At 51.1% G+C, this 17,013-nt stretch overlaps 1 protein-coding gene across 1 annotated transcript; it reads right to left on the bottom strand.

The window, feature by feature from the left end:
- Nucleotides 1-211: 211 nt before the first annotated feature.
- CUNH19orf38 (chromosome unknown C19orf38 homolog) lies at nucleotides 212-15,759 on the bottom strand. Its single transcript, XM_008054756.1, has 7 exons — nucleotides 15,729-15,759; nucleotides 13,650-13,958; nucleotides 9,465-9,557; nucleotides 8,692-8,719; nucleotides 7,901-7,944; nucleotides 6,919-6,956; nucleotides 212-355 (listed from the first exon to the last, which is right to left on the bottom strand). The coding sequence occupies exons 1-7, from the start codon at nucleotides 15,757-15,759 to the stop codon at nucleotides 212-214; spliced, it is 687 nt and encodes a 228-aa protein (XP_008052947.1).
- Between the last annotated feature and the right edge of the window lie 1,254 nt (nucleotides 15,760-17,013).

The raw sequence follows: 17,013 nt of genomic DNA, 5'->3' as shown, positions 1-17,013 counted from the left end.
GAAAAGTGGGACTTCCTGCTGTCTGTCCAGCCGCCAAGCCAATGCCTGGACTCCCTCCCACTCCTCTGTGACAGAAGTCCCAAGGCCAGGGGTTCCCTTCATTGTCTCTGTTCAATTCCCTGAGAAAGCAGCAGCTGGAGCCCCCTAGAAGGAGCTGCAAGGTGTCAGGCCCCAACAGGCCCAGAGGTGGAGGAAGCCCCAATCCTCAGCCTCACTGGCAGGCCCTGAAAGTACTGAACTCGGGGGGTTCGGGCGAGGAGGACGTGGAGGTGGGCCTCTTCCGGGGCCTGGAGTTGCTGGGGACAGCAGTACCACCAGAGCGATCCAGAGTGGCCATGTCTTCTTCTGAAGTTTTCTTTGTACATGGAAGTAAAAAGAGAGAGAATAATTTGACTTGGGGCTCAGAGATTGAGGGATTCGCCATGTTTTGAGCCTGAGACTCCTCCGGTCTGTCAGTTCCCAGCTTATCTCTGCCTCCTAAACCTGCCCACACACCTGTCCTGGCCTTCTCCTCCTGCCTTCCTCTCTCCTGAGGAGGAAATCAGAATGCCTTGGTTCAAATCCCAGTTCCATCACTTACCGGCAGTGTGACCTTCATTGAGTGACTTAACCCCTCTATACTTTAGTTTTCCCTTCTGCAAAATAGGGAGAATGCTAGCACCCACCTCCTAGGGTTGCTATGTGACTCAAAGGAACAAAATAGAGAAAGCAACTAGCACATTGTAAGCAAACACAACCACTACTGTTATCTCCTCTCATCCCATTCTGGGCTTCCTCAAAATAGTCTTCAAAATTCTACACTTGGTTGTGCAGTAGCTCACTTCTGTAATCCCAGTACTTTGGGAGGCCAAGGTGGGAAGGTAGCTTGAGGACAGGATGTTTGAAACCAGCCTGGGCAAAATAGTGAGACCCCATCTCTATAGGAAAAAAAAACATTTAAATTAGCCAGGTGTGGTGGCATGCACCCGTAGTCCCCGCTACCTGGAAGGCTGAGGCAGGAGGATCACTTGAGCCTAGGAAATCAAGACTGCAGTGAGTTATGATTTGGGCCACGGCACTCCAGCCTGGGCAACAAAAGGAGACCCTGATTCTATTTTTTAAAAAGTCTACCCTCTCCTCTGCCTTGGGAAGCTCTCTCTCCAACACTAGTCAAGGAGAGATGAAATTGCTGGAACTGAAGTCAGGCAGTTAAGAGCAGGCTGGGGTTCCACTCACAATCCTGCCCCTCCCTGGCTGGGCAGCTCTAATAAGACACATTTACCAGCCGTAGTGTCCTCATTTGTTAAAAAAAAAAAAAAAGAAAGAAAGAAAAAAAAAAATGGTGGTTTTTTTGTTTGTTTGTTTTAGAAACAGTGTCTTGCTATGTTGCTCAGGTTGGGCTCAAACTCCTGGGCTCCAGTGATCCTCCTGCCTCAGCCTCCCAAAGTGCTGGAATTACAGACATGAGCCATCATGCCCATCCTGGAGAAAACAGTTATAAAGTTGCACATCAGACCCCCCCCCCAAGGTAATGGGAAAAGTTAGAGAGATGTCAGCTGCTTCCTTATCATTTCAGCCAAGAGCAAAGCTGTATGATACTTCAACAAGAAACCAGAAGTAGCCGGGCTCGGTGGCTCAGCCTGTAATCCCGCGCCTTTGGGAGGCTGAGGTGAGTGGATTGCCTGAGCCCGCGGGTTCAAGACCCGCCTGGGCAGCGAGACCTCATCTCTACAATAAATCAAAAAATCAGCCGGGCGTGGTAGCGCGTGCCTGTAATTCCGACAACTTGGAAGGCTGAGGCGGAAGGATTGCCGGAGCCCAACAGGCGAGGCTGCGGTGGCCGGGAGCGGCCACTGCACTCCAGTCTGGGCGACAGAGTGAGACTCCAACTCAAAAAAAAAAAAAAAGAAACCAGAAGTGAAAGCAGAATGCAACCGACACTTGCATACCCCTGTTAATGGTGGTGATTCCCCATAGCCAAGTGACCCAAGTGTACATCGGTGGATGAATGGATTGACACAATGTGGTCCATCCATACAATAGAATACAATTCAGCAGTAAAAACAAGGACATTCTCACACAAGTTCCAACACGGATGAACCTCAAGGATATCATGCTCAGGGAAATAAGCCAGACACAGAAAGACAAATACTGTGTGACTCCACTTATATGAAATGTCCAGAATAAGCCAATCTAGAAAGACAGGAGTGTTGATTGCCAGGGCCTGGGGAGGGGGGTAGGGAGTTAGTATTTTGGGGAACAGAGTTTCAGTTTGGGAAGGTGAGAAAGTTCTGGAGATGGATGATGGTGATGGCTGCACAACCATGTGAATGTACTTAACGCCTCTGAACTGTACACTTACAAATGCTTAAGATGGTCAACTTCAGCCGGGCACGGTGGCTCATGCCTGTAATCCCAGTACTTTGGAAGGCAGAGGCAAGAGGATTGCCTGAGCCCAGAGGTTCGAGACCAACCTGGGCAACTTGGCAAGACCTCACCTCTACAATAAATTTAAAAATTAGTTGGGCATGGTAGTGCATGCCTGTAGTTCCAGCTACTTGGAGGGCTGAGGCAGCGGAAGGATCACCTGAGCCCAGTAGGTTGAGGCTTCAGTGGCCATGAGCATGTCACTGCACTCCAGCCTGGGCAACAGAGTGAGACTCCGACCCCCCAAAAAAGGTGGTCGACTTCATGTTATGTGTACTCTACCACAATAAAATAAAGAAGCTAGGCAACTCCCTAGGGTTCCCTCCCACTATAGGAGCTTTTCTGTTCTCTCAATAAATCCTGCTGTCTCAAAAAAAAAAAAAAAGAAAGAAACTAAAAAAGATAACTGGAAGGCTGCGTGCAGTGGCCTGTAATCCCAGCACTTTGGGAGGCCAAGGCAGGAGGATCACCTGAGCTCAAGAGTTCGAGGCCATAATGAGCTATAATCATGCCACTGCACTCCAACCTGAACTACAAAGCAAGACCTCTACTGAGAAAAAAAAAAAAAAAGTGAGCCAGGAACAATGGTTCATGCCTGTAATCCCAGCACTTTGGAGGCCCAGGGGTTTGAGACCAGCCTGAGCAATTTAGCGAGACCTTGTCTCTGCAATAAACCAAAAAATTAAGTATACGCCTGTTTGATCTCAAAAAAGAAAAAAAATTAGCCGGGCATGGTGGCACACACCTGTAGTTCCAGTTTCTTGGATGGCCGAGGTAGAAGGATCACCTGAGTCAACAGGTTGAGGCTGTAGTGATCATGAGCGTGCCACTACACTCCAGCCTGGGCGACAGAGTGAGACTCCAATTAAAAAAAAAAGCGATCACTGAACTTCACTGTTAAGGGACAGAGGCACTGAGCATAGCACATGGGCAACATGGGCTCAGTTGTGTTAAAGGGTGAGGGCACAGATTTGCTACATTCTTTTTCACTGGCCACACACAACTCCTGCAGTGGTTCCCTGTGTGTGCAGAGGGTGGAAGAAAGGGGTGAATTCGTAAGAGAAGAAAACGTGACTGTATGAATGCTATATGTGAATGTAGTTCATATTTTAAAATGTTTAATTAAAATATTTTTTCTAAAAGTCACCAAAACTAAGACACCGAAAAATAAGTTGCATTTTTCCTTGCTTTTTTCTGTTTTCCATAGTTTCATTTTAAATGCCTTAAAGGGTCATTTTCTCAGGACCTCTTGGGGCTGTTCCCAGGGCAGCAAAAGTATACATTTCAAAAAATGAAAAAAGGATAAAATGTCTTAGACTGGGTGCAGTGGGATGTGTCTTATAATCCTACCTACTCAGGAGACTGAGGCAGGAGGAGTTAGAGACCAGCCTGGGCAACATAACAAGATTCCATCTCTAATAAATTTGTTTTCTTTAAAAAAAAAAAAAACATTTTTATAGAGACAGGGTCTTGCTATATTGCTCAGGATGGTCTCAAACATCTGCGTGCAAGCAATCCTCCCATCTCAGCCTCCCAAAATGCTGGGATCACAGGCTTGAGCCATCATACCTGGCCTTTTCATTAAAAATTTTTTAAGTTGAAAATTTTTTAATGTTTTAATTTTTATTTTTATTGAGTTGGAGTCTCACTCTGTTGCCCAGACTAAAGGGCAGTGGCACACCCACGGCCACAGCAGCCTCCACCTGCTGGACTCAGACCATCCTTCCGCCTCAGCCTTCCAAGTAGCTGGAACTACAGGCGCATGCCACCACGCCCAGGTTATTTTTTGATTTCTTGTAGAGATGAGGTCTCGCTAAGTGACCCAGGCTGGTCTTGAACCCGTGGGTTCAGGCAATCCTCTCACCTCGGCCTCCCTAAGTGCTGGGATTATAGGTGTGAGTCACCACACCTGGCCTTGAAATGTTTTTTAAATAAAATGCCCTAAAAAGGCGGGGCAGAGAGAGCACCAGGCTGGAGTCCGAGCTGTGTAGATTCTCACAGAAAGTTTTAGAGCTCTCTCTGCCTGCTCAGTTTTTCTCAGGGGCTCAGGATCTGTTCACGAGCAGAGACCATGTAGGGTTGGCGGCCGTGCCAAGTCCCCTCCTTTCCACCATCTGTGCCCCAGTGACTTGAGTCTTACCGACTTGTCTCTGGAACCCCAGACTCAGGTCTCCATCTGCTCTGGGCGCTCCCGGCTGCGGGGCATCTCTGCATGCTTGTCCCTCCAGCCTGCCCCTGCTCCAGGCGCCCCTTTCTCCCGTGGCCAAGCTCATCAACCCAAAAACAGTCCCGAGTGGCCCATCCCCCGGAGCTAGCCCGGCCTGCATTCGGTTTCTTCTTCACCTCCGCTGCCAACACGCCGGACCAAAGTCCTGGGTCTCCCGGCTCCAGGCTCCCGCTTCGCCCACCCTACTCTCACGGTTGTCCTCCCGGCTGCAGCCACCAGAGGGCGCCTGCGAGCCCCTCGGCTCCCGCCTGCACTCGGGCTCCCGCCTCCGCTGCAGTCCAGTCAAAGTTCTCACTCCACCCCACCTTACCAAAAATGTGGTATCCTCAGCCTGGATCAAATGTTCCCTTTGTTTTGTATTTTTTAGAGTTGGGGGTCTCACCGTCACCCAGGCTGGAGTGCAGTCGTGCAACCACGGCTCTCTGTGGTTTCAAACTCCTGGGCTCCAGGGATCCTCCTGCCTTAGCCTCGCAAGTAGCATGTGCCGCCAAGTCCAGCTAATTTAATTTTCTGTAGAGACGAGGTCTTGCCACGTCGCCTAGGCTGAAACGTGTCCAATCTCTCCCAGCTACCTCCTGCTTGTTACTCATCTTAGAGACTTTCCTGTCTCCCTTCTAAAGTGGCTTGCCCGTCACTCTCTGCCCCCAACTGGCATCGCCTGCCTCTCCACCACATGGAATTAAGAGGGAAGGCTGGCCTTATCTTGTTCTCGTCCAGATGCCCAGGAAGGAGTGTGTGGAGTGCTTCTCTGTCCTGGCTCCTGCTCGGTCCCATCCTCTATCCTCCCCCCTCTGTGGTGCCCCAGACAGACTCCCTGAAGCGTCCATTTGTCCAAATGGAGCCTTGGAGGCCACCGCTGGTGTGGCCACCTGCATCCCAGACCTGTAACCTGCTCTGGGTAGGGAGGAGCAGGCTGAACATTTCCTTGAGCCACAAAGCTCATGGGTCAGATCTCTCAAACTTAGTAAAAAAAAAAAAATTTTTTTTTTTTTTTGAGTTGAAGTCTCACTCTGTCACCCAGGCTGGAGGGCAGTGGCACGCTCCTGGCCACCGCAGCCTCGACCTGCTGGGCTCAGGCGATCTTTCCGCCTCAGCCTTCCAAGTAGCTGGAACTACAGGCATGCGCCACCATGCCCGGCTAATTTTTTGATGTATTGTAGAGATGAGGTCTCACCAAGTGGCCAGGGCTGGTCTCAAACCCGAAGGCTCAGGCAATCCTCTCACCTAGGCCTCTCAAAGTGCTAAGATTATAGGCGTGAGCCACCACGCCCGGCAGATTTTTTTTTAATCAGAGTTTCACTCTGTCACCCAGGCTGGAATACAGTGGCATGCTCATGGCTAACGCAGCCACAATCTTCTGGGCTCAGGTGATTCTCCTGCCCCAGCCATCCAAGTAGTGGAACTACTGGTGTGCACCACCACGCCAGGCTAATTTTTTTTTACCTATTGTAGAGACAAGGTCTCCCTATGTTGCCCAGCCTGGTCTCAAACCTGTGGGCTCAGGCAATCTTCTCGTCTCTGCCTCCCAAAGTGCTGCTGGGATTATAGGCATGAGCCACCACACCTGGCTTGAGTTTGGGAAAAAGATTTTTTAAAACCCCACTACAAATGCTGAAGCCACTGTAAGATGCATCTGAGCAGAGGAGCCCCTAAACTCGGGTTTAAATCCTAGTCCTGACACTGTGTGACATTGGGGAAAAATATCCCTCAAAAAGGGGAGTCTTTAAGAGTCTCCCCCTGGACAGAAACACACAGTAGGACATTTAAACTGAAGTTCCTGAAACTAAATACAGAATAATTGAGTTTTTCTTTCTTTCTTTCTTTCTTTTTTTTGAAATGAAGTCTCACTATGTTACCCAGGCTGGCCTCAAATTCCTGGGCTCAAGCACTCAAGCAATCTTCCCACCTCAGCCTCCTAAGTAGTTGGGACTACAGGTTTAAGTCACCACACCTGGCTTCAGGCTTTTCCTTATACCAGAAGAGGTCCACAGCATGCATCAGAATGTCACTGTGATCCATGAATAACCTCAAAGAAGCCACCAGGTCATCCAGAATCCTGTGTCACTGTTCTGAGGAGTTGGCACAACTGAGTCCACAGACCTGGATGGCATTTGCCACCTTCAGTCCTCTGCCCCCTGGGATTCTTCAGAGCCAACCCTTGGCTCACTAAGCAGCCCCTGTCCCATGATTCTGGGCTTCTTCCTGCCCTCTGACAGCCTGGCGCTGCCTCCATTCCCAGATCGGACAGTCCGTAGGACACCGGCTCAAGAAAAAGAGCCACTCACCATGGAGATGGCAAACAAGGAGTTGTCGAAGGACATATCTGGAACAGAAAGAGAAAGAACATCCAGGCTTAGGGCCGGGGTCAGCCTCCCTGTCCCTTTCCCTCCTTCCCCCAGTTAGTCCCCGGGGGCAGGGGCAGGGGAGGTTCCTCCCAGCATTCTCTCCTCCAGCCCTTTCTGCATGGGGAATGCTAGCGGCCCTCTCCCCACAGAGCCTTCCTTGGGGTCTCTAGGGCCTCAGGAAAATGGGGGCCTCATCTCAACCCATGCCTTTCGGAAGGAACACCTGCTGGCTCTCCAACTCCAGGTCCCCCACTGCCAGATGGCCCATACTTCCCCCAGCCAGTCCCCACTCCTCCTGTGTTCTCTGCTTAAACATCACTGCCCAGAGGCCGGCCTTGTGCTAGACATAGTCGCCAACACTGGCTGTTCCCCCACTGGGCATGGGCCATGTCTGTCATGGTCATCCTGGAACCCGCCTAGATCTTAACACATAGTAGGTGCTCAATAAATGCATGGGACAGTGAATGAAGTGGAGAGTCAGTTTCTGGCTCAGGGCCCCTTCTAGGGCACTGAGCAGCATAGCCGGGATGCCTCTGCTCCCTAGCACACATTCTGGAAGGCCAGCAAGGTCTCCCAGGGAAGGAGAAGGAGTGTCAGACACACAAGCACAAAATGATCACTTAATTGTGAGAAGAATGGCAGTGTCCTGGGGGCATGCAAGTATCAAGGGGGTCTGGGGAGTCAGGGAAGGTTTCCTGGAGGAGGTGACAATTCTTGTTTTAGGCTGGGACAAATAGAGAAGGTAAGAACCCAGGGGAAGAAGCAGAGAAGGTGCATTTGACCCTAAGGAGGACAAGCCACAGAACAGGTTCTGTAACAAGTAGTGAGAGAAGACAAAAATAAAACACAAGTAGTGAGGTACCATGATGATCTGAGGGGGGTGAACCTGCCCATGTGGAGACAGGAGGGAAGAAGCACTGACCTGTGGTGGCGAAGTTAATCTGGGCCCAGCAGGATTCACGATCCCTGCAAAGGGATTCAGGAGAAAGCAACAGGTGCTGAGGTCACTCCTTGACACAGGAGGCTCATTCTGGAAAGCCCTGGCCCCAACCAGATCCTGTACTTGGCTTTCACTCCCCACCCTAACCACCCTCCCCTCCAACACCCTATCCTCCCTGCAGGGTAAACAAGAATGGTCACCCAGGGCAACAGCCCCTTGGCCCAGGGAAGAACAGACTAAGACACGGATAGTCTCCAATTTTCTGCAGAGCCCACAGTCAGTGATGCTGAGATTCCATCCCCAGGGGATTCTTCACCTGCAGGCAGCAGGGTATCTACCCCCTCAGAGGGGAGAAACCAAGGCCAGGCCAGGCGGGACACCCTGGGACCGAGGGGCTGGCACAGAAATCTATGTGGGTATCGAGAATGACTGTGGCAATTTCTGGCAGCTAGGGGTGAAGGGATGTGAAGAAAGCCCAATCCCTTGCTCCCTATGTGACTGAGTGCTGGGCCTCAGTCCCCTCATCTGTAAAATGGGATTTTCATAGTGTCTACTTCCAAGGCAGCTGTGAGGATGAGTTTCAGCTTCAGGGAGTCCTACACCACAGCACCCAGCACACAGTAGGTGCTTAACAAATGACACCTGCCCCTAATCGGCAGCCCTCCCACCAGGGGATGCTGTCTGGGGGGAGGGGAGAGGGTGGTGTTCCTGCCCTGCTGAGGAAATGTCCTGACCCCAAACCACCCTCGGAGAGTCTCCAGGGATAGTCTCACCTTTTCTTCTGTAAATTTTTTACTTTAACTGGAAAAAAAAACAAGCAGTTTTTAGATTTTTGTCCTGGCTGCATCCAGCAAGTTCCTAAAGCCAAAAAACCAAAAGCCCCTCAAGTCTACCGATTTGTAAGCCCCTCGCAAGCATCTCCAATCCCTCCTTGCCTCTTCCCAGGCAGATCTGCCACTCAACACAGGAACTACTGCAAACGTTCCTCTTTTAGTTACACGAATAACAAATAACGTGTATTAGTCGGGTGTGGTGGCTCACGCCTGTAATCCCAGCACTTTGGGAGGTAGAGGTGAGAGGACTGCCTAAGCCCAGGGGTTCAAGACCAGCCTGGGAAACATGGCGAGACCTTGTCTCTACAATAAATTAAAAAAAAAAAAATAGCCAGGCATGGTGGCACATGCCTGTAGTCCCAGCTACTCAGGAAACTGAGGGAGGAGGATCACCTGAGCCCAGAAGGTTAAGGTTGCAATGAGCCATGACTGTGCCACTGCACTCCAACCTGGGCGACAGAGTAAGACCCCGACTCAAAAAAAAAAAAAAAGGTTAAAGTGGCAAGCTTTATGCTATGTATATCTTACCACAATAAAAAAATACCTATATCCATTTTTTCTGCCACCACCATCCTGTTCCTTCTGGAAGGATTTCCACTGCTAAGCTTTGACCTCTGTACTCCTAAAAAAAATGGGTGTGAACACATGTGCAACTGCAGAGATTGCAACCTGCCACCTCATGGGCCATGCTTGTATTCCCTGCAGGATGTTACCTTTCCTGACCACCAGAACAATGGCCAACAGCCCAGTGAGGAGGAGGAAGGCTCCAGCCAGACTCAGGGAGAGCGCCAGAATCCAAGTGGGCACTGGAAGAAAGTGGAAAAAGGGAGAGTGAGCAGGTCATGGAATGGTGGGGGAGTGGAGAGGGTACCAGTTATCCCTCCAAGTTATCATTGAGGAGCCAGCCCTGCCTCTCCACTATATGGCTTGGGTGTAGTGAGAGGCTGGGGTCTTAGCAAACGTTGTTATCTGGCAAATTAGCATAATCCTTCCCCCTGGCTATTGTGATTGGTTCAAGGACAGGTGTGTAGCCCAAGCTGAGCCAATAAAAGCTAATTCTGGAACTCTGACTGGATCACTGGGAAAAGAGGCTTACTCCCCCAGCTAGTTTTATAGAGCTGGTAGAATATATATCTGGAGCTGCTGGGCATGATTTTGCCACCGTTGGGGGGGGGCTGCCTGAGAATTAACCAGGAGAAAGTGGAACTGAGGGTGGTAAATGATTCCTGACAACTTTGAGCACCCAGATCCAGCCATACCTGAAGTTAGTCATGGGAACTGTCTTCAGTTCAGCCAACCAAGAGATCCCCTTTTGTTGCAGAAGCCAGTTGGAGTCAGGATTTTAGCTGCTTGCAGTCTAGATACTGAGGGTCAGATAGCATTCACTCCCAGCCAAACGCTGGACTCTGAGGTTCACAAAGAGGTCAACCACAGAGGCACAGGAGTGACGGTTCCAGAGCACCCTTCTCCCTACCTGGAAAGAGCAGAGATGCCCTGACCCAGTGGAGGTTAGACATTAAGCCAGAAGGGGGAGGAGAAGACGAACCCCTGGCATTCCCACGATGCCTGTCCTTATTCATTCATTCATCTGAGGTGGGAGGGGTGTTGTTGTCCCCCCAGTCTGACCACAAGACCAAGGTGAGAGAAAGGGGCCTTTGACAGAGGAGCCCAAGCCTTGGAGGGACACAGAACTGTTCTGTCATGGCTGTGTGCCGACGCCTTAGGAGCAACAAGGTTCTCTTTGCAACAGGAAAGTTCTCTCTCCCTCTCCCTCTCCCTCTCTTTTTATTTATTTTTATTTATTTTTTAGTTGAAGTCTTACTCTGTCACCCAGTCTGGAGTGCAGTGGCACACTCACGGCTACCACAGCCCCAAACCGCTGGGCTAGGGGGTGATTCTCCTGCCTCAGCCTTCCAAGCAACTGGAATTACAGGCATGCATCACCATGCCCGGCTAATTTTTTTTTAAATTTATTGTAGAGATGAGGTCTCACCAAGTTGGCCAGACTGGTCTCGAAGCCCTGGACTCAGGCAATCCTCTTGCCTCCTATTCCCAAAGTGCTGGGATTACAGGTGTGAGCCACCATCTTCCTTCCTTCCTTCTTTCCTTCCTTCCTTTCTTTCCTTCTTTCTTTCTTTTTGAGTTGGAGTCTCACTCTGGTGCCTAGGCTGTAGTGCAGTGGCATGCTCACAGCCTCACAGCCACTGCAGCCTCTACCTGCTGGGCCCAGACGATCCTTCAGCCTCAGCCTTCCAAGTAGCTGGAACTACAGGCACGCACTACCACGCCCAGCTAATTTTTTTATTTATTATAGAGATTAAGTCTCGCCAAGTTGCCCAGGCTGGTCTTGAACCCGTAGGCTCAGGCAATCCTCTCACCTCATTCTCCCAAAGTGCTGGGATTATAGGCATCAGTCACCGTGCCTGGCTTCTCTCTTTTTGACTTTAGAGACAGGGTCTTGCTTTGTCACCCAGGCTGGAGTGCAGTGGTGCATAAATATTTTGGAGCCTGGAATGATGGCTCACGTCTATAATCCCAGCACTTTCAGAGGCCAAGGTGAGAGGATTGCCTGAGCCCACGGGTTCAAAACCAGACTGGGCAACTTGGTGAGACCTCATCTCTACAATAAATCGAAAAACATTAGCCGGGCGTGGTGGTGCGTGTCTGTGGTTCCTGCTACTTGGAAACCTGAGGCAGAAGGCTCACCTGAGCATGCACTTCAGCCTAGGCGACAGAGTGAGACTCCAACTTGAAAAAATAAAAAATATTTTGTAGAAACGAGGTCTCACGATGTTGTCCAGGCTGGTTGGAAAAGTTCTTTTTTTTTTTTTTTAGTCAGGATCTTACTCTGTCACTGGAGTGCTATGGCACAATCAGTCTCCCAAGTAGCTGGGACTACAGGTGCATGTCACCACACTGGGCTAATTTTTTTTTTTTTTAAGTTGGAGTCTCACTCTGTCGCCCAGACTGGAGTGCAGTGGCCGCTCCCTCCCACCGCAGCCTCGACCTGCTGGGCTCCAGCGATCCTTCCACCTCAGCCTTCCAAGTAACCGGAATTACAGGCATGCGCTACCACGCCCGGCTGATTTTTTGATTTTATTGTAGAGATGAGGTCTCGCTGCCCAGGTGGGTCTGGAACCCGTGGGCTCAGGCAATCCACTCACCTCAGCCTCCCAAAGGCGCGGGATTACAGGCTGAGCCACCAAGCCCAGCTATGACTAATTTTTAAAAAAAGTTTTTGGGGGGAGAGATGACGTCTTACTATGTTGTTCAGGCTGGGGAAGTTCTGATTGCTGTCGATGCAGAAGAGTACCGAGGGCTCCTCCCTCCTGCTTCCTGACCCATCACCCGTGCCCAGCCTCCTCTCCCGCAAAGACATCAACCCTCCCAGGGCTCCCATCTCACTCAGATGAAACCTGAAATCCTTGCTGTGGCCCACAAGGCCCTGCACAATGTTCCTCATCACCTTTCTGCCCTGTCTCCCCATTTCCTCTTTATTCATTATACTTCAGCCGTGCTGGGCTCCTGTGAGTTCCTGACACACTGGCAACTCCAGCCTTAGGGCCTTTGCACAGCCTGTTTCCTTTGCCTGTAACACTCTTGCCCAGTACCCACGTGGCTGGATTCTTCTTATCAGTCAGTTCTTTGTTCAAAGTCCACCTGCTTGGAGAGGCCTTCGCTAACTGCCTTGCTCCCTACTTAACATGACACTCCACCAGGCTGGATTTCAGCCAATCTCCTACCGACAGATTGAATAGTTACTGAATTTCACATTGATTGTTTGTCCTTACCGCCTGGACACTGCCTGGCACACAGTAGGTGCTAAAAAATTTATATGGTCAATGCTGGGCACAGTGACACACAATTGTGATCATAATTACTCTGGCGTCAAGGCGGGAGGACTGTTTGAGGCCAGTAGTTCAAGACCAGCCTGGGCAACATAAGAGAGACCCCACCTCTACAAAAATGAAAAAATTAACTAGGTCTGTAGTTCTAGCTACAGGTGCCTAAGGCAGGAGGATTGCTTAAGCCCAGGAGGTCAAAACTGTGGTGAACTACAGTTGTACTACTGCACTCCAGCCTGGACGAAGAGCGAGACTTGTCTCTTTTTAAAAACAAAAACAGAGCCGGGCTCAGTGGCTCAGCCTGTAATCCCGCGCCTTTAGGAGGCTGAGGTGAGTGAATTGCCTGAGCCCACGGGTTCGAGACCCTGGGCAGGCGAGACCTCATCTCTACAATCAATCAAAAAATTGGCCGGGCGTGGTAGCGCGCACCTGTAATTCCGGCTACTCGGAAGGCTGAGGCGGAAGGATCGCCGGAGCCCAGCAGGTCGAGGCTGCGGTGGCCGGGAGCGGCCACTGCACTCCAGTCTGGGCGACAGAGTGAGACTCCAACTCAAAAATAAATAAATAAATAATAAAAATATAAAACAAATTATATGGCCAAGAGGGAAAGTACTCAAAGCACAGAGGTTTAATCCCTGGTCTTTGGAGGCCAATGGCATCCCAGATGGGCTACCTGTTACCAGTGTGACTTGGGCAGTCCCTGCCAGACCTCTTGTACCTCAGTTTCCCTATCTGAAAAATGGGGAGAATCATAGCACCAATTTGCAACCATGAGAGGGAGGGAATAAGACACAGAAGAAGGCAGAGTTGAGAGGTGGCAAATGATTCCTGACATTTTTCAGCACCTAGATCTAACCATACCTGAAGTCAGCCCTGTGAACCAACTTCAGTTCAGAGAACTAACAAATCCCCATTTGGGGTGGTTGAGAGGATGGAAAAAGAAAAGGTGGGTAAGTCCTGGCAGGATGTGAGCCTGCCAAGCAGAGAAAACAGTACCTGCAGATGCTCTGGGTAAGAAACGGAGCCCTGGCTGAGAGGGCCGTGGAGGCCTACCTGGGAAGGCCACGTACACAGGCAAGCTGAGGTCTGACAGCTGGGGCTGGCTGTGCTCGCCCATCACGCCGTACTGACAGTGGAAGGGTCCACTTGGGGCCTCATTGCCGCCGCCACTCAAATTGAATGTGACTCCGAGCTGGTCCACGGGTGCCTGCAGAAGCTGGACCACCTGCCCCCCTCGGTACAGGGTGAAATTCGCCCCCAGGAAGCCATCGGGGGCCACACACAAGATGTGGATTGGGTCATCTTGGCTGCTCGGGTGTGGGGGCACCAGCAGGATGGATGGTGCTGGGATTGCCAAGGAGCCTGCAGTGCAGAATAAGGGCAGGTGAGGGGGTGCTTGGTGAGAGAGGAAGCTGGCTGGGCTGTGTAGCCCTGGGCAAGTAGATCACCCTCTCCGGGCTTTGTTTTGCTTTGTTTTGTTTTTTAGAGGTAGGGTTTCACTCTGTGGCCCAAGCTAAAGAGCAGTGGCATGATCATGGTCCACCACAGTCTCAGTGTTGTGGACTCAGAATATTCCCCTACCTCATCTTCCTGAGTAGCTGGAACTATAGGAACACAACACCACGCTGGCTAATTTTTAATTTTTTTTTTTTGAGCGGGAGTCTCACTCTATCACCCAGGCTGGAGTGCAGTGGCACGATCACAGCCACCCTTTCCAAATAGCTGGAACTACAGGCATACGCCACCACTCCCAGCTAATTTTTGGTTTATTGTAGAGACGAGGTCTCGCCAAGTTGCCCAGGCGGTTCTCGAACCCCTGGGCTCAGGCCATCCTCTCGCCTCCACCTTCAGTGTGCTGGGATTACAGGCGTGAGCCACCCCACCCAGCAATTTTTAATTTACTTTTTTTTTTGAGTTGGAGTCTCACTCTGTCACCCACACTGGAGTGCAGTGGCCGCTCCCAGCCACCACAGCCTCGACCTGCTGGGTTCCGGCAATCTTTCCGCCTCAGCCTTCCGAGTAGCCGGAATTACAGGCATGTGCTACCACACCCGGCTGATTTTTTTATTTATTGTAGAGATGAGGTCTCACAGTCCAGGCCAATTTTTAATTTTTTGTAGAGATGAAGTCTCTCTATATTGCCCAGGCCGGTCTTGAACTCCTGGCCTCAAGCAATCCTCCCACCTCGGCCTCCCAAAAAGCTTGGATTACAGGCGTGAGCCCTTGTGCCTGGCTACAACACAGCTCTACTCTGATTACTTCAATCAACCACACTATCCCTGTGCTAGATGCTGGGGACACAGCAGTGAAGGGGACAGACAGACAGTCCTGTTTCATGGGGTTGTCATTCTCTCAAGGGGCCAAGAAGTGTGGGTCATGGGAAGGCTGCATTCACTGAGTAGCTCTGAGGGCTTCCCTGAAGAGGTGATGGAAGGACCCTGTACAAAGGTGGGGAACAGCTTCTGGGCCAGGGGGAACAGCATGGGCAAGGGTAGGGAGGATAGAAGAGGCACTGGGGATATCTGAACAGTGGCAAGCAGGTCAGGGTGGCAGGAGAGGTGGGGGAGTGGGGGAGGGGAGAGCAGGAAGGGGAGGGCAGGGGGGTATCTAGCTTCTCCCCCAGGTTGCAGAGAGGAATGCGGGTTTGGGGCTTGGCTTCCTGCAGGAGAAAGGCCTCCTGGGGACCGTTTTTTTCCCTCAGGCTCCCAAGCAGAGTGTCTGGCTAGGTGAAGACTAATAGGATCCTTCCCTTGTCCAGCCTCCACCCCTACACACACACACACACACACACACACACACACACACACACACACACACACACTCTCCCATCTTATATCTCCCCCAGGCAAACCCTCCGGTGGCCCTGGCCCTCAAGGTAGGACCTATAGATGCCAAGACGCAGAGTCATGGGACATAGGTGATTTCTGATATTCTCTACTGGGAGGAGAGGAGCCTGGCAGGAAAATCCACAAGTCTGGGAGTCTCCAAGGCTCAGGCACAAATCCGTCCAAATCCACTCTTCCTCCAACACCTGCGAAGCGCAGCCTCCCACACAGGTCTCTGTCTCCAGAGGCGGGGTGGGCAGGGGCTGGGGGAGTGGGGCAGGGGTACCGAAGGGGGTGTCAGACTCACCGGCTGCAAAAAGCAGGACAGTCCAGGGCATCGCTCCTCCCGCGTTTGGCCGGGAATCTGGCTGAGGCCAGTGGGACCCTCGGCTGCCCGCCAACTCCTCCTGTGAGGCCAGATCAGGGAAAGGAGAACCAGGGCTGTCTTGGGCCGCGTATTTCCTCACTGGCAGGAAGTTGCATACATATGCCTGGGCACCAAAAGGGGCTCTATCCTCTCCCCACCCCTTCCCCAAACATGCCTCAGACCCGGGCACCACCCTGCATCCTGCTGGCTGTGGTTTGATAAACTGGGAGGGGGGGAATGGATGAGGTGGTTAGATGTTTTTATGATTTTTTTATTTTTTTTATTTTTTATTTTTTGAGTTGGAGTCTCACTCTGTCATCCAGGCTGGAGTGCAGTGGCACACTCACGGCCATACCCCAGAGTCCATCTGCTGGGCTCCGGTGATCCTCCTGCCTCAGCCTTCCAAGTAGCCAGAACTACAGGCACGTGCTACTATGCCTGACTAATTTTTAATTTTTATCATAGCGACGAGGTCTCGCCAAGTTGCCTGGGTTGGTCTTGAACTCGCAGGCTCAGGCAATCCACTCGTCTTGGCCTCCCAAAGTGCTGGGATTACAGGCTGAGCCACCATGCCCGGCCAGTTAGGTGTTTTTAATTTTTTTTTTATCTTCCTCTACGAGAACTTCAGGGCATGAGGAAGGGCAAAGCAGTGAGCTGGTCTGGGAGACCCATGCTCAAGACGCCAACCACAGCCCAACCAGTGCCAAAGTTAAAACAAATGTGGAGCAGGGGCTGGGAGGGCATAAGGGTTAGGGCTTGGCTTCTGTGACCTCAGGCAAGGCCTGCCTTCTTTAAAGCCTCAGTTTCCTGCTCTGTAGAATTGGGCTAAGAATAGCAGACATCCGCCTGGTGTGCATGGTGGCTCACCCCTGTAATCCCAGCACTTTGGGAGACAGAGGTGAGAAGAGTGCCTAAGTCCCAGGATTCGAGGCCAAAGAACTCATTAGACTCAAAGAACTCATGGTATGAAATGCATGACTAGTGAGCTGTGAGTGCTCCCTAGATGAAGATACAGGAAAGAAAAGGCTCAGGGGTTTTATCATACAGGTGAAAGGGAACACTAGCTCCAGAACTAAGGAAGTGATATAGTTTGCAGGATAAATTGCCTCCTGTTTATAGCCCAGAAACTTCCAAGTTTCTGTCTTACTAACAGGTGCGGTTTGCTTTGGTCTTTCTAAACATTTCTGTTCAAGCCAAGTAGGCCTTCCTGAAGGCTTACATCCAG

Source organism: Carlito syrichta, unplaced genomic scaffold (genome assembly GCF_000164805.1).
Source record: "Carlito syrichta isolate Samal-C Ts95f unplaced genomic scaffold, Tarsius_syrichta-2.0.1 Scaffold301031, whole genome shotgun sequence".
In the NCBI taxonomy this organism is placed as follows: domain Eukaryota; kingdom Metazoa; phylum Chordata; class Mammalia; order Primates; family Tarsiidae; genus Carlito; species Carlito syrichta.
This window is presented reverse-complemented; position numbering and strand designations above follow the sequence as displayed.